Genomic DNA, 23,367 nt, shown 5'->3' on the forward strand with positions numbered 1-23,367 from the left:
AGAGTAGGTCTCTTGTGAGACGGTCTCACGGATCTTTATCTGTGAGACGGCTCAACCCTACTGATATTCACAATAAAAAGTAATACTCTTAGCATAAAAACTAATATTTTTTCATGGATGACCCAAATAAGAGAGCTGCCTTACAAATAAGATCCGTGAGATCGTCTCACACAATTTTTTACCGGATTCTTATTAAGAATGGTTTCGTCTGGGACAAGGAGCCGCGAATAGAGAAAAATAATCATAGTTCAAAAATGTCAAATCAAGTGATAATCTCATATTAATTTGGTAAAACCTATTGGGTAAGGAAAAACCTATGATTAGGATAAAAGGGACAAAGTATTCGTAAGAATATAAAGAATAAAACTATATTTTAGCTGGTTTAAATAAGAAAAATTTGATCTTATGACTTGCTTGTTTTTTCAATTTCATTTTTTGTCGTCATTTTTAAAATTTTCAAACTTCGAATTGCTCGAGCTCGAATATATTTTTTTCGAGCCGAATTCAAGCCTCAAGTTTTTTAACATATGCAGCTCGATTTTGTCATTATTTTGCAATTTTCAATTTTAATCATTTTTCATTTGAGTGTTGACATGAAACCGGGTTTTGATGATGTATCACAAAAAAATACTGACATGTCCGATGCCACACGTCAACATTCAAGTAAAAAAAGATGTGGGTTAGTGGATTAAGACCACGAATTGACTGATAACATGTCAAAAATGAAAATCGCGCAAAAAAATAAAAACATGGAAATTCTTACTTTTGTTTTCAGGCTATTTGTTTCTAAAAAAATCAAGTACTTCAAGAACAAAAATTCTACCAATTTTTTTGGTAAACGAAAAAATAAATAAATGAGAAATTGTTTCCATTTTCCAACACGTCGAAAGATAATAATTTTAACTGAATGACTTAGGTAGTTTTTGCAATAGTTTATTTTAAGTATTTCCTAGGCCTCTACATACAATTTTCAAATATTTCATTGGTCGAAAGCTTGAAAACACATAAAATAAGATCTCTACAAATGCTATCTTGATCATTCGTCAAACACAAGTCGAATGTTATATCTATGACAGCAAAGCCAAAATCTAGGTTGTTAGGCACATTATGATCGGTAGCAACCTCTTCCAACCCACCCATGTTCATTCGAGGTTCCAAGTCCGCTCCAACAGCCAGATGCATATATCACACAACAGAAACAAGAGATATAACGAAAAGAAAGAAAACAAGAAGGAACAAATTAACTTGAATGTCAAAAACTTAGCCAAAGGTTTGATTGGTGCCAACTTATTCTTTTTCACTGAATAGAACTGCACAAGGCGGTGAAGGTCCCAACCGTGGCTGAAATTCAGAACCGCCAGATAAGGATAGCCGCTAATCGATCACGTAGAATTTCCTATTACAAGGAAGGAATGAAAATTTTTGCTTTATGAAAGTAAAACAGAATGTTTTATAAATCAAATACTCAACGTGTTAGATTGACAATAGCCTTAGTAAGATCTATCATTATTATTATTTGTTCCGAAAAAAGTCACGCTGGAGTAATCAAGTTAATTGCTTAGATAAACCAGAAATAGCAAATACTTTATTAGACTAAATATGTTGTTAATTAAGTCAAACGCCAGCTGGCAAAGTTAGTTGGAGATATTTTTATTGCTAACCACTTGTTTCTGATGTACATAAATACATGTAACTGCTCATACTTGAGGTGACGACGGAAATACAATTTTTCTCAATCTAAGTTTTCCAGAAGTAATATGGTATCAGAGCAATTTTGCCGCCGCCGCTCTCTGTCGATCAACCGATGTGAATAATTGTTGTTCGGAGCTCCATTTTCAGAATCAGATTGTGGAAAATTCTATCTGAAAGCTAGCTATGGAAATTTACATGGCTTCATTTCCTCAAAATTCCGGTTTTGTTTCGGCTGGGCGAGCCTCCATTGATGATCCGCTAAGCCCATATTTCTTGCAACATTCAGATAATCCGACGATCTCGCTTGTTTCTCAACCTCTCACAGGAGATAACTATGCCTCCTGGAGTCGAGCTATGATCATCACCATGACCGTCAAAAACAAATTAGGATTCTTGAATGGTTAGATTGCAAAACCAGCGGATACTGATTCGAATTTCTCATCATGGATTAGGAACAACAATATCGTTATTGCCTGGATTTTAAATTCAGTTTCAAAGGACATCTCTGCAAGCATTTTGTTTGCTGATTCAGCAGCAGAAATTTGGAATGATCTGCGCGAGAGATTCCAACAATCGAATGGACCACGCATTTTTCAATTGCGTCAGGAACTGATAAATCTTCGCCAAGATCAATAATCAGTGGCTGTGTATTTCACCAAACTTAAATCCGTTTGGGATGAGCTATCAAATTTTCGCCCTAGCTGTACTTGTGGCTAGTGCACATGCGGGGGCTTCAAGGAGCTTGCTGCCTTTTCTCATCATGAATATGTCCTGACGTTTCTTTTGGGGTTGAATGAATCATTTACACAGATTCGTGGACAGTTATTGCTCTTGGATCCTTTACCTCCTATCAACAAGGTGTTCTCGTTAATATCGCAAGAGGAACGCCAACGCAGTATAAGCTCGCACTCTGGTCCCAACATCTATCTATCAGATAATTTGGCGTTTGTTGCTGTTAAGGGCAGTAAGAGTTCTGGTCCTGACTTAGGTGCTCGTACTCGAAGTGTTCAACGGGAACGCCCGTTTTGTACTAAATGCCAAATCCATGGCCATACAATTGATACTTGTTACAAAATTCATGGATATCCTTCTGGATATAAGCCCAAATATAAGCCTAGATTTGACCATGTGGCTACTCGTTTTCCAGCAGCAAATGCAGCTGTTAATCATGGGGTCAACAACGACAGTTCTGCGGCATCTCAAGATAGTCATTTTTTCCAGTCGTTGAACCCTGGACAGTACCAACAACTCATGAAGATGTTTGCTACACACTTGCCAGCCTCTGTTTCCACCGATTCTTCCCCGATGCTGGGCTCGTCTTTCTCTACAGGTACCTGCTTATCAGCATCATTAAACCATGCATCAGTTCCTGGTAAATTTTGGATTGTAGATTCGGGTGCGTCTAAGCATATTGGTTCCGATGCCACTCTATTTTTGAACATGAAGCCCCTGCAAGATTCCACTGTGACTCTTCCCGATAGCACTATTGTTCCAGTAATTGCAAGTCCTCATGTGTTTCTGAAGAATACCTTATATGTTCCTCAATTTGCCTTTAATTTGATGTATGTCAGCGCTTTAACAGCAGATTCACGGCTTGTGGTTCATTTTTATTGTGATCAATTCATTATTCAGGAGATGCCATCACAGAGGATGATTGGCAAGGGTGATCGAATTGGTGATCTGTACCTATTTTACCCTTCAGTTTCTGCATCACATATTACTGCTGTTGTGAATAAAGTCTCGGCTTCCATCTGGCACAATCGGCTTGGTCATCCTTCATTCAAATCAGTCGAGGCATTGAAGACTCTTATGCCATGTGATGATCTTCATTCTCTTCATTCATCTCCATGTTATGTTTGTCTCAAGGCTAAGCAACGCAGGTTACCTTTCATTGCTCACAACAATATGTCAAAATCACCTTTCGATTTAATACACTGCGATGTTTGGGGTCCTTACAGCATACCTGCACATAATGGGGATCGTTTTTTTGTGACTCTTGTTGATGATTGTACTAGGTTCACATGGGTTTTCATGCTCAAACATAAATCTGATGTGAGCGTTGTTATTCCGAGATTTTTTGCAATGATTCACACTCAATTTTAGGCTACTATCAAGATATTTCGTTCCGACAATGCTAAGGAGCTTGAGTTTAAAGATTTTTTTATCCAACATGGAGTTTTGCACCAATTCTCTTGTGTGGATCGTCCTCAACAAAATTCTGTAGTTGAGCGCAAACATCAACACTTATTAAATGTGGCACGTGCCTTATATTTTCAGTCCCGAGTCCCTATCCATTTTTGGAATGAATGTGCGCTTACTGCTACATTTTTTATCAACCGACTTCCATCCCCTGTCCTTGGACTTAACTCTCCTTTTGGACTTCTTTATGGTTCCCCTGCGGATTACTCCCATTTTCGCACCTTTGGTTGTCTCGCTTTTGTATCCACACTTCATTAAAGGCTACAAGGTTTATGATCTCGAAAACAAACAAATATTTTTCTCTCGGGATGTTGTTTTCCACGAAGACATATTCCCTTTTCACTCCCTTTCCAGTTCTGATCATATCATTGATCCCTTTCCTTATTTAGTTCTACCCCAGCCCCCTCTCACCTCGGTTTCATATTCTTCTACTCCTACTTCATTACCTTTAGTTTCTCCTTCTTCCGATCCTTTACTCCCTCGCCGTTCTTCCAGACACTCCCGTCCACCATCCTATCTACATGACTATCACTGTAATTTGCTCACCAACGTCCTTTCTCATTCCTTCCAAATCTCCTTTGTATCCCTTATCTCAGTCCATTTCATATGTCAATCTTTCATCTGGGTACAGAACCTTTGCATTAAACATTTCTGCTCATGTTGAACCCCACTGTTATCATCAAGCTGTCAAGATTCCTGAATGGCGTGATGCTATGCAAAGTGAAATTGAAGCCTTAGATGTGAGAACCTGAAATTCCAGCAGTAGCAGTAGCAGCAACTAGCAAATTTCAGCAGAAGCTAAAAATTCCAGCAGAAGCTAATATTTCAGAAGCTGGTATTTTTCCAGCAGATCGGAATCCAGCAGCAGACAACAGATAAAATCCAGCAGCAGCAGCACGAAATCCCAGCAGACAGTTACTAATTCAGACCATAGCTTGTAACTGAAGCATTTAACACGAAATAAAGATTGTTAATGTCAGATTATGGCCTTAATTGGGAGGCTAACTGTCAGAATTTCATCTATAAATATCACCCTCAAACCTCTGAATTGGTTTACCAAAAATATGGAGTTATCACTTGAAATTAGAGCTAAGAGAGTACATTTTCGAAGCTGTAAAATCCAGTAGCAAGGCAAGCAGATTTCCAGACTTCAACCGAAATTCTTTAAGCAAATTACAGTAAGTGGGCTTATGTATAAATATCTTGAAACCCGTTTGATACTTCTGTTTCTAAGTTCAGTTTCTGTATGTTTGATTTCTGATATATGATTTTGAAGCACTGAAACTCCCTAGTGAACTAATGGTAGGAATATATATTCTGAACATTTCTGAATTCTGATTCTGATTCTGATTCTGGCCTCACCCCTTAGAGGAGAGAACATATAGGGGACTGATATCAGTTTAGCCATGAAATTCACTAACGTGCTTAGTGCTTACTAATTCTGATTTCTGTTCTGAAACCCGTGATATCTGAATTCTGATTTCTGTTCTGAAAAGATGAGTTTCTGTATATTATGGTATTACTGTTTTTGTTGAAAATGGTTTCGAAAACTGGGAGTTATTCTCGCCCCTGCTTACGGAGTGACAACCATATCACTCACCCACTAAACCCATCTCAGATAAGAACGAGGAAGAAATATTAGAGGAGAAAGAGCAGATCCAGTTCTGGGGCTGGTGAAGAAGATTATTGTTTTCAGTTTATGTTATGTTATGTTAATTCCGCTGTATCTGTTAAGGCAATGTTGTGTCTGGTTTTACATTTCCGCTGTAAAACATCAGTATCCGAGTTGTAACAGACAATTGATTTATTTCGTATTATGAATAAAAGACTGGTTTCTGAATTCTGTACTCTGAGGCTTGTTGTTGTCGAATGTAAATTTGAGAATAACGCCGGCGTCAACCAACCCCCGTCCCGGGACATGACATTAGAGGCGAATAACACCTGGTCCCTTATGCCACTTATTTTGGGTAAACACTCTATAGGATGCAAGTGGGTTTATAAAATCAAATTTCGGGATGACGGTTCTATTGAGCGTTACAAAGCTCGTCTAGTAGCAAAGGGCTTCACTCAACAAGAAGATGTTGATTTTTTTGATACTTTTTCGCCGATTGCAAAGCTGGTTACTGTTAAAGTATTACTGGCTTTAGCTGCGATCAAGAGTTGGCATTTGATTCAATTAGATGTGAACAACGCCTTTCTCAATGGTGACTTGATGGAAGAGGTTTATATGGACTTTCCACTGGGGTATGCTTGACAGGGGGAGCGTAATTCTTCTCCTCCTCTCGTTTGCAAGTTGAATCGTTCCATTTATGGTCTTCGCCAAGCCTCTCGACAATGGTACACAAAATTTTCCCAAGCCTTACTTGATTATGGTTTTCATCAATCCAAGTCTGACTACTCCCTGTTCACTAAAGGCACTGGTTTGTCCTTCGTTGCTTTACTTGTATATGTTGATGATATCATCATTACCGGCCCTTTTTCTCCTATCATCGCTTCCCTCAAGCAGTTCTTGAACTCTCAATTTAAACTCAAAGACTTGGGCAACTTGCGATATTTCTTGGGGATCGAGATAGCACGGGCCACCACTGGAATTTTTTTGTCTCAAAGGCAGTATACATTAAATTGCTTGATGACACAGGTTTTTTAGCATCCGAAGCCTGCCTCTACTCCATGGATCCTCGCATACAGCTCAGTTCTACTGAAGGCGAGCTCTTACCTGATCAGTCACAATACCGTCGTCTGGTTGGGCGATTGCTATATCTCACTTTATCTCGTCCGGATATTACCTTTGTCGTCCATAAGCTGAGTCAATTTATTTCCAAGCCACAGATGCCTCATTTACAAGCTGTTCATCACTTGCTTCGCTACCTCAAAGGCACGCCGGGGCAGGGCCTTTTCTTTTCTGCTTCCTCTTTCCTTGCACTTCGGGCATTCTCGGATGCAGATTGGGGTGCTTGTCTTGACACCCGCAGATCCACAACTGGTTTTTGTATCTTTTTGGGTGACTCTCTTATCTCCTGGAAGTCCAAAAAACAGTCGACTGTGTCTCGCTCTTCTGCCGAAGCCGAATATCGTGCTCTAGCAACCACAGCCTGTGAACTGACTTGGCTCCAGCAGCTCCTGTTGGATTTTCACCTCGTGACTCCGTCTCCAGGCTCTTCTATTCTGTGATAATAATGCAGCGATCCATATTGCGTCTAACCCCATCTTTCATGAACGTACGAAACATATCGATCTCTATTGTCATTTTGTTCGTGAAAAACTTACGCTTGGCACCCTCAAACTTCTCCCCATTCGTTCTCAGCATCAGCTCGCCGACATGTTCACCAAGCCGTTACCTTCCACATTGCTCATTCCTCTACTAGCCAAGTTGGCCGTTCGAGACATCTACCGTCCTCCTTGAGGGGGAGTATTAGACTAAATATGTTGTTAATTAAGTCAAACGCCAGCTGGCAAAATTAGTTGGAGATATTTTTATTGCTAACCACTTGTTTCTGATGTACATAAATACATGTAACTGCTCATACTTGAGGTGACGACGGAAATACAATTTTTCCCAATCTAAGTTTTCCAGAAGTAATATACTTAGAATATCACTGCAACAGAAAATGAATAGAATATATTGTCGAGTGTGCTCGAAAGAACGATAACTTACGCATATGCCTACTCAAATTAACTTCCCTTCCCCCATAAACCCCAACAGCTTCACAAATCATTGTAAAGCATGTAAATAGCATCCCCAAACAGACACTCGAGCCAATTAATGACAAAAAGAAACAACCAAACACGGGAATGCTCTGAAAACATAGCACACACATATTGAGCAATGCCAATACTTCGCAGCCTGACAGAAGTCGGGGCGAAGCTGCCATTCACTTTAGAAACAATTCAATGGAAATGATGCTCGCATCATAGTCTGGACTTAATTTTCTTGAACAGAAATGCCACATGCAATGCAGGGGTATAAATTTTTTGGATGCAAACGAAGTACTAGCTGGAACAAACTTTAATTGAAAAACTAACAAAGATAAGTGAAATGGTCGAGTCAAGTGAAGTGGTAATTAGATGATCAGCAAGCATATTTGCTTACCAAGTCTAATGTGTATATCAATTGTCAATTGGTAAACAGTTCTAAGTTGATAACTAAATATCATTTTCTTTTAATATAAAAGTGCGTAAATCAAATAGACATAAAATATATTAATATTAGAGTTTTCCACGCATGAAAATACAGATTTCTTGTTACAGATGAATATATATAGTGTTAGATGTGTTTAATTTATTGAGATCATTCACAAGCAAGAGATCTGAGTCTAGTTATTGTTTGTAATCCAAGAATATTAATTTGATTAAGAAATTTATGTTTTATATTTATATATGTTCCATTTTGGTTTCTGCATGCTTATTTCCAAATATGATTGAAGCATAAGTATTATTAAATAAATTTTTGAGAAATTAGAATTATGAAACCTTGACTTATATTAATATATCGTTTCCTCATGCAAAATAATTTTAAGTAACATAAAAGCTCTCTAGCTAGTGACATCATTTTATATTTGTTACAATCTCACAGTATGTTAATTTATTTTATTTCATTTTATTATCCTTATATCTGTTGGACTCACGTGCAGCAACTTGAGACAATAATATAAAGATAAAATATAAAACTTGACATCGAATTTTACGTGAAAAACCTTTAAAAATTATTATGATAAAAACTACGGGAAATATGAAAAGAATTCGGTTATAATATTTTTATGGTGTACAATCACTCACTGTGTTTCCAAAGAGAACACATACTTTATTAGTACATGAGAACAAACAACTCACAAATATTATAGAACTAAGTACTCAAATACTATAAGATGAGAGAAATAACTCGATGAAAAGATGATTTCTGAATGAGGAGAGATATATCTATTTGAAGAGCTCATCGTCAGTGTGAAAACACATCTTCCCATCTGAATATTTTCGTTGTCATTTGATATACGAAGTTACCGAATCTCAATAAATATGACATCCAAACACCACCATAAATACATTTATTGTGTTGCCATCTATTTCTTTGTCAACAATATCATCTTCGGCGAAAATTCTTCATCACACGGCCTGATCATAAATGTGCGCGTGTATGATTAACTTCCTATATACGCTAACTTCAAACTAATTAACAGATCAAGACCATATAGGGCGACGACTCAGAAACCAACCATTTTTACGAATAAATTGCCAAGTTATTTCTCCATTATTTCGTGCACTATATTTTATTCATGATGGAGACAATTAATAATACAATTAAGTCGCAGCATTAATTATACTCTCTCAAATTATTCTTATTACCACATAATTAATATGTTCAATTTTGTTTGGTGAACTGTTTATTTACTATTTGCACTCCTATATATGTTATAGTATTATATGATTTTTGGAAATGGTATATATTCGGTATGTTTTCTTTTATTTTCAGCATGATCTAGATTGAGAAAATAAATATTTCGATAATTTATTGAGAATTAAATGGAGTGCATGCTTGGTTTTAATTCTTATTATTATAAAATAGAATTTATTACATAACAATAAATTATTTGTGTCTTTGTGTCGAAACATTTTATAAAATGAGAGTATATATATATATATATATATAATATATATATAAATGTATAAGAAAATTTAAATTTCATTTTATTATTTAATATAAATAATATAATATCATATAATTGTAAAATATTTCGAGAGAATAATAAAGATTCGAATAAACTCCGATGATTGTCGGGGCAAACAAAAATAAAAATAAAAATAAATAGTAGTATATTTCCCTTATTATAAAGTAATTTTTAGAAATAGAAATAATCATATATACTTACCCCTAGGTAGCTTCTAGATATTTAAGGATCCAAACACCTGATTTCCATGAAATTAAAATACATTTAAAAAAAAAATTAGAAACATGGATCTGGATACTTCCTTAAATTTTTTTAATTTCACTTTAATTTTTTACAGTGCTCAATATATACTTTACATGATACCAGCACTCTAGTTGTCTGAATTTCTTAGGATCCATCAAGCAAGAAAGATGAGTCACATCTCGCAAGGTGATAGATTATCCCAATTGATCAGAGATTATTTTGAATCCGGTGGATCAACAGTAACAGATCCTGTCTTTTATCTTCCTTCCCAAAGTTCTCAACTTGATGATGATCTGCCAACTTATTATTATTCCAGTTTACAGGTCAGTATCTATCTATCTATCTATCTATCTATCTATCTATCTACATACACACACATACATGGATTTTCATTGTTCTTTTTGTTCATATATACATGTAATAAAAGCATGTTTGTGTGTTCTTAGGAAATATTGGAAGATCACACAGAAGCAGAAATTGAGATTTATGCGAAAGTTTTGATGTACCTGAGAGATGTGGATGAATTAGGTTTGAAGAACATCAACAAGCTCAGAAAATGGATTGTTTACAGATTGGAAATGGATAATTATGAAGCCCATCTTTGTCAGACTTCTTGGTCTACTCCTTTTGATTGTCCTTCAGGTTCAATATTTTCTCTCTACTTGTATATCTACACATAATTCCTCTTCAAAAGGGCTGGTTAATTAAAAATTATTTTTTTAGAAGGGAGAATGGCTTTGGTTACAATTATTGGTCAACCCGAAACTTTATCACAAACTCAAGACTTTGATATAGGTAAACAAACATGGGAAAAATCAAATTTCCATTAAAGGGTTTTAGCTGGGTTTTGCTGACTTTGGGTATCGGTTATCTGATGATATCGATCAAATTTCAAGATCATTAACTTTCACTCACCGCATTATTATATATCATTCACGGAAAGATTCACATAAAAATATTCTTGTAAAAAAACCTGTAAAGAATTAAAAAATATATAGAAAACCAAGTCTCGATCTCTATCTATATTTTTTAAAAAAATTCATTCCAGCAAAATTTTAGAATTAAATCACACGCTATATCGTTAGACTAATTTGCTGTATATTTTCAGTCTCTTATTACTTTCCTGGTAACTACGAATATGTTGAAGTGGTGATGATAGACAAAGATGGTGGCAGTGAGCGAGAAGTCAGATTAATAGTGGACTTAGATTTCAGGACGGAGTTCACATTGGCGAGGCCAACACCAAATTATGAACAACTCAGAGATGCCCTTCCTTTGATATTTGTGGGAATTGAAGAAAAAATAGACAATTTGGTTTCTTTGGTTTGCTCAGCCGCCAAACAGTCCCTTACGGAGAGAGGATTACACATCCCCCCATGGAGAAAAGAAAGCCACATGAAGTCCAAGTGGCTTTCCACAAATCGCAAAAGGGTTTCTTCTGCAGAATTTATGAGTTGCCTCTCTACATACAATATGACTCAAAACGGCAATGCATGTGTTCTTGATTTTGTTCAAGTTGATCTGCAACTTGAAACCCAAACCTCTTAAGGATTTTACTTTTATATATGAGGATCGAACATACAAGAACGACGCCACTGTTACAAGAACTGAGAATTCTATGATGTTTTTTTATGGTACCAAAAATTTACTCGCCAAGATTCGGCCGAGTGAGTAAAAATTATTCTGTATTTCTTGGTTAATGCAAAGCGATCGAAGCATAAACTTCTAGGTCTTTTATGTTGTCCATCATCGTGTCAATTTTTGTACCCACCAATGAGACTCACATATTAAATATATCACTTTGATATGCTTTATCATATTAGTGTCATCTCATTGATGAATACAGAGTTAACATAATTGATGAACAACATAACAAAATTATGTGTGTATATATGTATATATATGTTTCTAGCTAGCTCTTAATTTCTTGGTTGATAACGGTGATTTGGCTAAATTATCCAAATCTTCAGTATTCTCTCATGTATTGTTTTACTTACAATTATGACCGGTTCAAGTTTCTTGTGTTAATTTATTCGTGGTGTCTCTTCGCGTTTACGAAGCTTCAAATTTGATCAATTGAATATTTTAGGCACGAAAGATTGTGATTTCAGACGTGGCAGAACCAGAAATATGACTTTGTCGGAGCTAGAATTTTAAACTCTATAATCTTTTAATATTTTAAACTGATCTACCTAGACTAATATCATATTATTCCAAAATTATACGCAATTTACATATAAATTAATTTTTTAAAAAAATTGGGTCACCAGAGCTAAAGCCCGGATATATATGCATGTGACTCCGCCACTGAATCTCAGATCTATATATGTGTTTTAACTGCATGAGAGGGTTAACATCAACCAATTACCCTACCATTAGTGTGATTTTTTTTATTTTTATTTTTTTGCCAAAATGTATAATGTTAATTTTATATGATTTGCTTAAAAAATAATTTTAATAACTCAAAATGTGAAATTGCAATTCATTAACACATACGTATATGGTTGCGTGACACGAGTCTCGATCCATTGGAATATTATCAATTAAAGAAATATAATTAAAGAGGTTACAATGAAATATTGTCGAAGAATTGTCCACTTGCAAGCTGGGGCTGAAGGCCTCATAGAAAGTTTTTGAGTGTGAATATATCATCGTTATTTCTTATTATTATTTAAGAAAACGTATTTTGCTTTGTGTGATTTTGACATGTTATCAAATTTCAGTCTTGGTTTCTTCTTTTGGTTATTTTTGTAATTTTATTGATTTTCTGACGTGACGCATATGTGGTGTCTGTGTGGTTCTAACATGGCGTTGATATCCTTGAATTGGCATACATATTATCTTTTTTCAATTGAGATGTCAATTTCATATGAATATTTATGTTATGACTTGCATAATTATTTCTTACATATATTCTTGAATCCAAACTCTTTGAATAAGTCTAGTGTAGCCGAAGAATGTTTAAACCCGCTGCTGTTAAACTAAATTAGTCTCAGAAATTTGGGAAGCAAAATAAAATAATAATAATAAGTAAGTTTCTTATAAAACAATCTCACGTGAGTTTTTTTAATAATAATAATAAAAAGAGAAGATATAAAAATGCAAGATAATATTATTTTATTAAGCATTCAATGTTTATTATATAACATACCCAATGTAGAATCCAAATTAAAATAGAATTATATAAAAATCTATTATTACTTGTAAATAACTACTAGATCCCTAAAAGATAAAATAAAGAAATATCTCTCGATGAATCAAGAGCCAATTTTCTACTTAAGTCTAAAAGTTTGATCTAAAGTACGAGTTTTCAAACATTTTTCTCATGAAAATACAAGAAAGTAATCTTGGTCTTGTAAAAAAAAAAATTCTTCTTGAAAATCTTAATTAATTATTTTTTTAATTCATGACATGTAACTCGAATTCTTGGCCTAAGTTGGAAAAAAAATAATTTACAGTGAACCAAATGGTCAAACAGGAACGAGTGACCTGAATTCGTTCGTAAACACTCACCGAGCTTCAATTTCTAGTCATGCAAAATATTTTCAAAGTCGAATTTTTCGAATTTATTTGAGTTGGTAGAGAGAGAGAGACAAGACTCACGAGACTTTCCCCATCTGAGCCCAAAATCTAACATAATCAATCAATTTTCTTATTTAATGTTTCGATTTGGTCTTATCCTTGGGACACCTACGAACTAACTACCAATATTATTATACCTTATCAACCATCTTTTTTGTCTTATTACATTATTATTATTATTATTATTATTATTATTATTATTATTATTATTATTAATTATACCATGTTCAGACTATGGAAGTTCATTAAATTATAAATTGAAATTATGAGATAGGATGTTACGCAACGCAAGCCACATAAAATATATATATATATATATATATATATATAATGGTACTTTTTCTATTTCCAAATTTTTTATTAATCTGAATCTTGAACTTAGATGTGCTGCAAATATTATTTGAAAATAACATTTATGGATTAATATTTCTCAAACAGTTACCAGGATAGTATGGGGATGTATACTTGCATCTCTTTTATTAAAATAAATGTGATAATATTTCATACATACATACATACATATACATAACAATGACCGAGCGTGAAAATATTATCAAACTACATTAATTGATCAAAATAGTTAAATTCCTAATTTGTTTTGACACTTCCAATAAATAAACTCAGTAGAACAAAGCCAACTAAACTGTAAAGATTGTGTATGTATATTTTATTCAAGAGATTTAGTATTTTCAATGTTTATATTAGAGCTACAAATGAATTTGAACAATGAAAAGGTAAGAAAATCAAAATAACGCAGCCATTGAAATATTTTGTGAATGGTTAAATACAGCCGGCAAGGTGGTACGGTTTACCAAGCACAAGATTTTTAAGCCCATCTAGGGACGCTTGACATTAATTAGAATGGCATCGTCCAACAAATAGTTGGAGATGAAAAAAGCTCCTATCACAGGAAAACCTTCTTGTACAAATAAAAACCAGATACCGTGCAAATTACAAGCACCTTGATATGGTTTCACCGAAGAATATTGACCTCGAACCGGGTAATTTGTTTGATAAACTTGATTTTAGCTGGACCTCTGCCGAGCTAAGCGATATCTCGATCAACCAAAAACAAAATAGTAGATGTCATCATCAATTTATGTAACAGGCGTGTGTGGTTTCGATACAATTAAGAATTTCACTGTCAGTAGCTGGAGTATGTGTGATCTTGAGTATGGTGATTGTACGCATCTTACAAAAGTTGAGGGGCGAAGGTAAATAAATTTCAAGCTACACCAGTGCTGCTTCGAGCAATTCTTTGAGCTTCTTCAAGATCCTTCAGAAACCTATATTTTTACCACAGAAAAATTTAAGGACAACTTCCGTGTTTTTATAAACGAACTTTTCGTGCAAGTATGGTGTGCAGGCTATATAAAATAAGATTTCGAGCATAATTTGTAAGAGGTGGATACAAGCTGAATTTAATTGAGATGGTCATCAAGGTTATTTATTTAGTTATTATATTAATGACACCTTTTCGAATTGAGAACTGCAGTACCACCAAGAATGAAACGAATCCCAGAATTCGTGGAATTCAATAACGCAACAGAACGTGCCTCCTCGTAAGTAGTCCCACCAACAATGAAAATTACCACCTCTTGTGGCCTGAAAAAAGATAATGCTGTAGAGATTCAGGATACAGTAACTAACCATATACATGTCAATGGGCTTCAGGAACGCAGCTTCATACAAATAACATTATTAAAATCCCACCTGGCTTGCTGGAAATGATTTCCAACATAGGGGTAATCTACATCTCTCAAACGCCCTTTGACAATGTTCTCCATTGTCTGGAATAGCAGAGGCTGATGCTGAGTATACACGTTCTCCACCCCCTGAACAAGCATGCAAATTTATATTCAGTATGTTCAAACACCTTTTTAATTGAAGTGAGATAGAGAGATTTCTTGACCAACTTTGAGGCCACGGGCCATGTTGAGGGCATAATTTAGAAGATCTCGGTTTCCATAAAGATCCCCAGTTCTCTTATCAACTCCAGCTTGCTTGAGCAGGAATTGCACAAGCTGTCAACCAAACAGAGAAGGGTAAGCAATTTTTTAGAACAATTGACCGGAAAGAAACATATATTTTCCTGCCTAACCGAGCCCCTGGGAGATTCAGGCTTCACGTGCTATGTCATACCAAGATAACACGAGCATTCAAATGTAAAACAAGAAATAACCCAAGAACTAGTATCCAAAATATCTTTAATTCGTAAAACCATATAAAAAGCAACAATTTTGCATAGAAAAATATCGGAAGGTTTAACTGACAAAAAAAATCCAGTAGGTTCATAACATGAAGGATGATACAAAACACCTGCTGAAGATCAAACCCATGCAACAGTGAAAAGCCCATGTTGGTGAATTTTATGTAATGAAACCACTCCAATCCCACCAAAAAAGAGAAAAACATGATATACGAGTAGGCAATTGTAAAGGATATGGAGGCAAGACAGTATGGCATTTCCACTCACTCACTGCAGCAAACGAAAGTCAAGAGTAAATATTCTATGAGACGTACCCCAGGCTTATACTTTGGAGACCGTGATGCCAATTTATTGAATAACTGCATTAGTTGGACGGGACTATCCTTCTCATATCTTAAAGCATACAGCGTGACAAGCCGTAAACGGTCAATGTCAGAGACACTTTCATTATTTAAAAGATTGGTGATAGCCTGCACAGAAACACACAGAAGAAGACAATCATGCACACATTTGTCTTTGGTTTGAAACATTACAATGTCTCAGGAAACATGAGATATCTTTCACTGAGAAGAGCTGCAGTCACCTAAATAGCACATCTGTTTATTTCAACTGTAACTGGAAACAATTATTTTATCACACAACTACTGAAACCATCTTGACACTGATTAAGGAAAAAAATGGACAGTGTTAAAAATTTTAAATCTAAAAGACAACCAGCAAAGTTGTACGTGCAACCATTTTCTCATGATGTTTATAATCATCACAACTAAATTTGTATAAATCTCCACAAATGAATACCAAAATGGTTTTCCCAGGAGGGATTAAAGAGAAAATCAAATTAATAAAGATTAAAATGAATATCGTACAAGGCTTTCCTGGGCCCCTTGATAATTGATAGACAGCCTTAATGTTCTACATTAGAACTTTGGGCCATCTGTGAAAGGAGCATGAGCAGTCGCAAAAGCCAGATGCAACTTTTATTTTAATAGATTAGTTTTCATTAGTTAATTTCTCGCAAACTTCCTTTGATTAATCAAGAACTGGTTTAGGCGGTATGCCACTGACCATGGCAGATTCATTTTACTACCAGAAAAAAGTTTCATGGGTACCTCAAATGCTGCCCCTTGCCCACCATTGCAAGCCAATTCCTGTTCTGTTTGTGAAACAAGCATTAGTTTCCGTTCCTCGACGATCCTGCTCATTTCTGTGACCAAGGTCACATGCTTGGAAACATTGCCATGCATTTTTCTGTATTCTGGGTAGTTGTCAACAAATTTAGCCATGTCCTCTGCACAAATTCCAAGTAATCAATATATATGAAAGTGTCACTGGTTACCAAAAGTTAAAGGAGTATACATCCAAAACATAAGATTGAAGATTGTGCTTGCAAATGTGTAGGAGTTGTAACCTATTGTTTGAATGCTCTGATTGCTTTTCGAAACTTGTTGGAAATCATCCACCAATTTTTTAATATTCATGCCAATGTCTCCAAAATTCTCATACATATTGGTTTTAAAAAAGGCATCTTGCTCAGAAGACAGCATGACCTCCTGAAAGCACAATTTACCACCTAAAATTCAATGTTCCATGCTCGTATAAGCATAACAGTACATGCAACATGAAAAGGAACACAACCTGTTGGTCCTTTGGGAACTTTCCAATATTACCGAGATCTACCTTATTGTCCTGAATGCCTATAAGTTCATGAACCATCGCCTACAGATGATAATAGTAAAAAAGTTATAACAGTGCACCTCTCAGTTATTAACCCCCACCCCCCAAAAAACACAACACCACTTCTAAAAAGGAAGACCATAACCTGATATGTCCATTGATTGAGAAGAGGAGTGACTGGGTCATCCCTCCTATCCACAATTAGCAACAATGGGGAAACTTCTGCTCGTCTAAAATCAAAAAGACCACTTTCCTGTTGGTACATCAGCTTCTGTTGTACGCAGGGATGAGAAGCTAAAATCAGTTTAAAGAAAAAGTTTTCTAGGACACATTAAGCACAATTAACCAAAATAATTCCGTAAATACACGATAAACCAAATCATTCTTAGAAGCTACAAAGTGGTAGAATTCTCACCAATGCTTCTTGGGCAATCCTTTTTGAGATATCGGATGTTCGTGAATATCGAATAATGGGCCTCCGTTTCAGAGCCAGGAAGATGGCAGCAATTCCATCAACTGCTCTATCACAAAAATGTTGTAAACTTGACGGATCCACAACAGCTGGGAGCATGTACATGTGGTTTGAAATCATATTGCATGTGAAATGATAAGCATCAACGGCAACAAAGTCTGCATAGAACTCCTGAAGATTGAGAAACAACCATAAGAAATGGACACCCATGAAACTCAAAAGTCGAATAGTCCATCGAGAATCAATAATTAATCTTCAACTAGTAGAGATATAGCTTTCATATTTCCAGCCAATTAGCTTCCCAAGAGATTAAAGCAAGAAAGAAACACTAATATGCAAGTTACCTGCACTTGCTGAACAACTTCGTGTTCATCTGAATCCGCAAAGTTATGAAGCTGAGTGTCTTTTAACATATTGGAAAAGACTGTGAATGACATAAACAAATAAATGAAATTCAACCACTGGTTTAATTGCATTCCAGTAAAAGTGGGATGCCTTGAAGAATTTCACAACTTACAATCTAATATTGACTTAGAGTAAAAAGTAATAAACTTCTGAATAAACTAAAAACATTTGTTACATAAAAGAACATACAGAGGTGATATTCCCCAAATCTAGGGGTAGCCAGCTGGCACCTCATGAGTTGAATATTTTCAGAAGTTGGACGAAGAAAATAAACAGCTTTAAGGTGTGACATGAGTTCTTTTGACATGGAAATGGAATCCACTAGTTCCACCAGAAACACCTTTTTTTTGTAAAAGCTCTGATTGTGAATATGCAATACTTACAATGCTAACCTGCAATTTGTCACCGAATCCAAAATAAATAAATAACACACCATAGGCTAAGAAAACATTTGCTGGTGAATTGCGTTGAAATATGCATCAACAAAATAAGATAAATGACACAGGCTTCCATATTACACACAGACTTTGATCAGTTAGTTTATCAAGCTTAATCTTTGTATAAAAGTTGTTTCCTTGCTCATTAAAGAGAAATCGAGAAAAGGAATCCAAGTTCCAAATAACAAACTGTCATCGGTCAATTAAACTCATTTCCAGTATAGAACTACTTAATAATTTCCTCCACGCGGAAGCACTCAACCAATACTTACACTTACAATGCTAATTCACCATAAATCAACTAATTAAACGCTAATTCCAAAGAAATGCGTGACCATAAGCTGCCCCATAACTAATTAAGAGCTGAATAATTCATGAAAACCAAATAATGAACATAAAAGGCGCAAATGAACAACAAAAAACTATAACAGAAGAAATAATCACCGTATGAGAGTCTAAAACGATAACTTTCATCCCAGAAATATCTTGTCACATGCGATTGATGTAGTCTCGAACTACCAGTAATCAGCACCATTTTTGCAAATTCATACAATCGAAATGCATTACACTGCGATATGATGAATCGTACACAACGATCTCGGGTGAGATTTAAATTAATGAAAATGAATAGAAAGCTGTAGAAGAAAGATCAAGAACGAAGAATAATTGCCCGGAGAAGGTAGCCCACGACGTCGTTTCATAAGATGACAAGTTTTTCTTGGATAGATGGAAAAAATATTTAATCAAAGCTTTAACTAAATTATATTTTTAAAAATATTTTTAGGAAAATAAAAAAATGCATTCAAATGGTAATAGCAATTTATAATATAAAATTAGTTTAAAAAATGGATAATTCGGAGAAAAATACAGCTGCATATGATATATTTAAGATTCAGTATCTACTAGTTTTTTTTGTATTTTAATACCTGACAAAAGATCAACTTAGTTTTTACTACATGTTTCATACATTTTTACCTTTTTACCCTTGTAATTAATAAAAAAATTTATATAAATACATATTTTTGTTGGTTATCTTCTCTTTCCACTCATCATTCTCGATGCATTTGGATGACATGTATAATTATTTTAAATACTTTTTATTAAAAAAAAACAAAAACAAATTCGCAACTAAAGATTGAACTTTTTGAAATACTTAATTTTATTTGCGAAATAATTAATTTCAATTTTAAAATACTTGATTTAGTAAATGAAATACTCAGAATGTGTATTAAAATACTAGATATTCAAATATGCAACACAAGTTCACCAAATGCTCTCATTTCCATCCAAAATGCATTTGGATGACACGTTCATTTCATTTAATTATTTTTTATGTTAAAAAACAAATTCGCAACTAAGCATTGAACTTTTTCAAGTACTTAGTTTTACTTGCGAAATACCTAATTTCAGTTTAAAATACTTGATTTGGTAAATGAGATACTCAGAATGTGTATTAAAGTACCAGATATTCGAATATGCAACGTAAGTTCACCAAATGCTCGCATTTCCATCCAATATGCATTTGGATAACATGTTCATTTCATTGAATTATTTCTTTATTTAAAAAAAAACAAATTCGCAACTAAGCATTGAACATTTTGAAGTATTTACTTTTATTTGCGAAATACCTAATTTCAATTTTAAAATACTTGATTTGGTAATTGAGATACTCATAAAAGTTAATAAAATACTGGATATTTTAGTATATATATATGTATGTATGTATGTATATATATATATATATACACACACATATATAAATGAAATGTAGATGTCATACAAATGCATCTTTGATGGAAATGCGAACACTTGGTGAACTTACATTGCACTTGGTGAACTTACATTGCCTACTAAAAAATCCATCAAAGATGCATTTGTATGACATCTACATTTCATTTATATATATATATATATATTTTATTTTAAAAGAAAAACAAATTCGTAACTAAGCATTGAACTTTTTGAAGTACTTAGTTTTACTTGCGAAATACCTGATTTCAATTTTAAAATACTTGATTTGGTAAATGAAATACTCAGAATGAGTATTAAAATACTGGATATTAAAATATGTAATGTAAGTTCACCAAATGCTCGTATTTCCATCCAAAATGCATTTGGATGACATGTTCATTTCATTTGATTATTTTTTTATTGTTAAAAAAAACAAATTCGTAACTAAGTATTGAACTTTTTCAATTACTTAGTTTTACTTGCAAAATACCTAATTTCAATTTTAAAATACTTGATTTGGTAAATGAGATACTCAGAATAAGTATTAAAATACTATATATTCGAATATGCAACGTAAGTTTACCAAGTGCTCGCATTTCCATCCAAGATGCATTTGGATGACATGTTCCTTTCATTTAATTATTTTTTTTATTTAAAAAAAATTCAACTTAGCATAGAACATTTTGAAGTACTTACTTTTATTTGTGAAATACCTAATTTCAATTTTAAAATACTTGATTTGGTAAATGAGATATTCAGAATGAGTATTAAAATACTGGATATTCGAATATGCAACGTAAGTTCACCAAGTGCTCGCATTTCTATCCAAGATACATTTGGATGACATGTTCATTTCATTTAATTATTTTTTTATTGTAAAAAAAAAAAAACAACTTTGCAACTAAGCATTGAACTTTTTCAAGTACTTAGTTTTACTTGCGAAATACCTAATTTCAGTTTTAAAATACTTGATTTAGTAAATGAGATACTCATAATGATTATTAAAATATTGGATATTCGAATATGCAACGTAAGTTCACCAAGTGATCGGGTTTCCTTCTAAGATACATTTGGATGACATGTTCAAGGACTTTTCAGCAGCTACAAAGCTTTGAAAGATAAAACAAGCTTGGAGCGAAGATTTCCATACAATGTTCTTCGAGAGAATAGCCCGAGATAGAAATTTGAGTAGCATAATCCGTTGATTTACAATTTACATAGAAATATGAAGTCGGATACCCGTCGATAGTCATAGTCCAGTAGGTCGAAATAAACCAACATGCAATTCACCCTAGATAAATAATTAAAGAGATTTAATTACTACGCTGAGTTGAATTAGTTTGACATAGTTTGAGAGGGCATGTTCAATTGAATAGGAAATCTCGTCGAAAACATAGATCATTGTCGAACGAATTAAGTAGATTAGCGAGGGGTAGGTGAACCGAGATTCTCAACAAATTCATTTATCATTGAACTTTAATCAATCATTCTAGCTTATTTATTTCATCATATAATCCTTGAACAATTTCATTGAGTTTTTATTTAGTAATTGTAGTAGTAAATAATCATCTGAAGTATCGCTGCTAAAAATTGAATAACTGAGAATAATAATTGAGAAATACAGTTCCTTAGAGGAACGATACTCGTACTCTTGTACACTATATTATTACTTGACATCGTGCACTTGCGATTATTTCGAGCTTGAATATTATTAATTTTTACGAAGAATTTTACAATGAAAGTTTTGCTCGATCACTAAGCATTGAACATTTTGAAGTACTTACTTTTACTTGTGAAATACCTAATTTTAATTTTAAAATACTTGATTTGGTAAATGAGATACTCATAATATGTGATGTAATACTGGATATTCGAATATGCCACGTAAATTCAGTCATGGTTGGTTTTTCCAACTAAGATTTATTAGAATACTTGTTCATGTCATTTAAAGAAATGAACACAGTTCATTACTGATCGTGGAGTAAGAGTAAGCTGTTTGCAGATCAAAATAAGCACTTACTTTTAACAACAATATAATAGCATACTTGTCCTGGAGTAAAAGTAAGTTCTTTCTTTGTATACCGAAATAAATTGTTATTTTTATTTCATGAGGAGTGACGAACAATGTATTTGTTAAAATTTCAAATGCATTGAAATTGCATCATAATGCATATTAGAAATATCAAGTATTTTATTACATATTCTGAGTATCTCATTTATGAAATCAAGTATTTTGAAACTGAAATTAGGTACTTATCAAGTAAACTAAGTACTTTAAAAGTTTCATGCTTAGTTGAAATTTGATATTTTTTTTTACAAAATAGATATCACATGAGAAGGATATGTCGTCCAAATGCATATTCCAAGGAAAGACCAATACTTGGTGAACTTACGTTGCATATTTGAATATCCAGTATTTTAATACACATTCTGAGTATCTCATTTACCAAATCAAGTATTTTAAAATTGAAATTAGGTATTTCGCAAGTAAAACTAAGTATTTGAAAAAATTCAATGCTTAGTTACGAATTTGTTTTTTTACAATAAAAAAATAATTAAATGAAATGAACATGTCATCCAAATGCATCTTGGATGGAAATGCGAGCATTTGGTGAACTTACGTTGCATATTCGAATATCTAGTATTTTAATATTCATTCTGAGTATTTCATTTACCAAATCAAGTATTTTAAAATTGAAAGTAGGTATTTTGCAAGTAAAACTAAGTATTTCAAAAAGTTCAATGCTTAGTTGGGAATTTTTTTTAAAAAAATATATTTAAATGAAATGTACTTGTCATCCAAATGCATCTTGGATGGAAATGCGAGCACTTGGTGAACTTACATTGCCTACTATAATATCTAGTATTTTATTAACTTTTATGAGTATCTCAATTACCAAATCAAGTATTTTAAAACTGAAATTAGATATTTCGCAAATAAAACTAAGTACTTGAAAAAGTTCAATGCTTAATTGCGAATTTGTTTTTTAAAAATAAAAAAATAATTAAATAAAATGAACATGTCATCCAAATAGATCTTGGATGAAAATACGACCACTT

At 33.8% G+C, this 23,367-nt stretch overlaps 2 protein-coding genes across 3 annotated transcripts; one reads left to right on the forward strand and one right to left on the reverse strand.

Moving 5' to 3' along the window:
* Nucleotides 1-9,964: 9,964 nt before the first annotated feature.
* Nucleotides 9,965-11,619, forward strand: LOC142524680 (uncharacterized). The gene is made up of 3 exons (XM_075628732.1): nucleotides 9,965-10,120; nucleotides 10,244-10,439; nucleotides 10,906-11,619. The coding sequence occupies exons 1-3, from the start codon at nucleotides 9,965-9,967 to the stop codon at nucleotides 11,343-11,345; spliced, it is 792 nt and encodes a 263-aa protein (XP_075484847.1). The 3' UTR covers nucleotides 11,346-11,619.
* Nucleotides 11,620-14,102: 2,483 nt separating this feature from the next.
* Nucleotides 14,103-19,240, reverse strand: LOC142525377 (vacuolar protein sorting-associated protein 45 homolog). Of its 2 annotated transcripts, XM_075629656.1 has the most exons (13): nucleotides 19,021-19,231; nucleotides 18,329-18,531; nucleotides 18,079-18,158; nucleotides 17,678-17,905; nucleotides 17,408-17,533; nucleotides 17,224-17,304; nucleotides 16,997-17,138; nucleotides 16,698-16,876; nucleotides 15,903-16,058; nucleotides 15,296-15,403; nucleotides 15,093-15,214; nucleotides 14,853-14,984; nucleotides 14,103-14,665 (listed from the first exon to the last, which is right to left on the reverse strand). In XM_075629656.1, exons 2-13 carry the CDS (start codon nucleotides 18,444-18,446, stop codon nucleotides 14,605-14,607), a joined length of 1,533 nt encoding a protein of 510 aa, XP_075485771.1. In that variant the 5' UTR covers nucleotides 18,447-18,531; nucleotides 19,021-19,231; the 3' UTR covers nucleotides 14,103-14,604. The 2 variants fall into 2 exon arrangements, with proteins under 2 accessions (XP_075485771.1, XP_075485772.1); XM_075629657.1 differs by lacking the exon at nucleotides 18,329-18,531 and having other exon boundaries at nucleotides 19,021-19,240.
* Between the last annotated feature and the right edge of the window lie 4,127 nt (nucleotides 19,241-23,367).

This window comes from Primulina tabacum, chromosome 14 (assembly GCF_025594145.1).
Source record: "Primulina tabacum isolate GXHZ01 chromosome 14, ASM2559414v2, whole genome shotgun sequence".
NCBI classification, from domain to species: Eukaryota; Viridiplantae; Streptophyta; class Magnoliopsida; order Lamiales; family Gesneriaceae; genus Primulina; species Primulina tabacum.

Excerpts from the sequence above, each read along its gene's own strand:
- LOC142524680 (XM_075628732.1), top strand. The coding sequence starts at position 9,965 with ATGAGTCACATCTCGCAAGGTGATAGATTATCCCAATTGATCAGAGAT. Across the intron at positions 10,121-10,243 it reads ATTATTATTCCAGTTTACAG|GAAATATTGGAAGATCACAC; the intron begins GTCAGTATCTAT and ends GTGTGTTCTTAG. Across the intron at positions 10,440-10,905 it reads TCCTTTTGATTGTCCTTCAG|TCTCTTATTACTTTCCTGGT; the intron begins GTTCAATATTTT and ends GTATATTTTCAG.
- LOC142525377 (XM_075629656.1), bottom strand. The coding sequence starts at position 18,446 with ATGTCAAAAGAACTCATGTCACACCTTAAAGCTGTTTATTTTCTTCGT. Across the intron at positions 16,877-16,996 it reads TCAGAGCATTCAAACAATAG|AGGACATGGCTAAATTTGTT; the intron begins GTTACAACTCCT and ends GAATTTGTGCAG. Across the intron at positions 14,985-15,092 it reads AATCATTTCCAGCAAGCCAG|GCCACAAGAGGTGGTAATTT; the intron begins GTGGGATTTTAA and ends ATCTTTTTTCAG.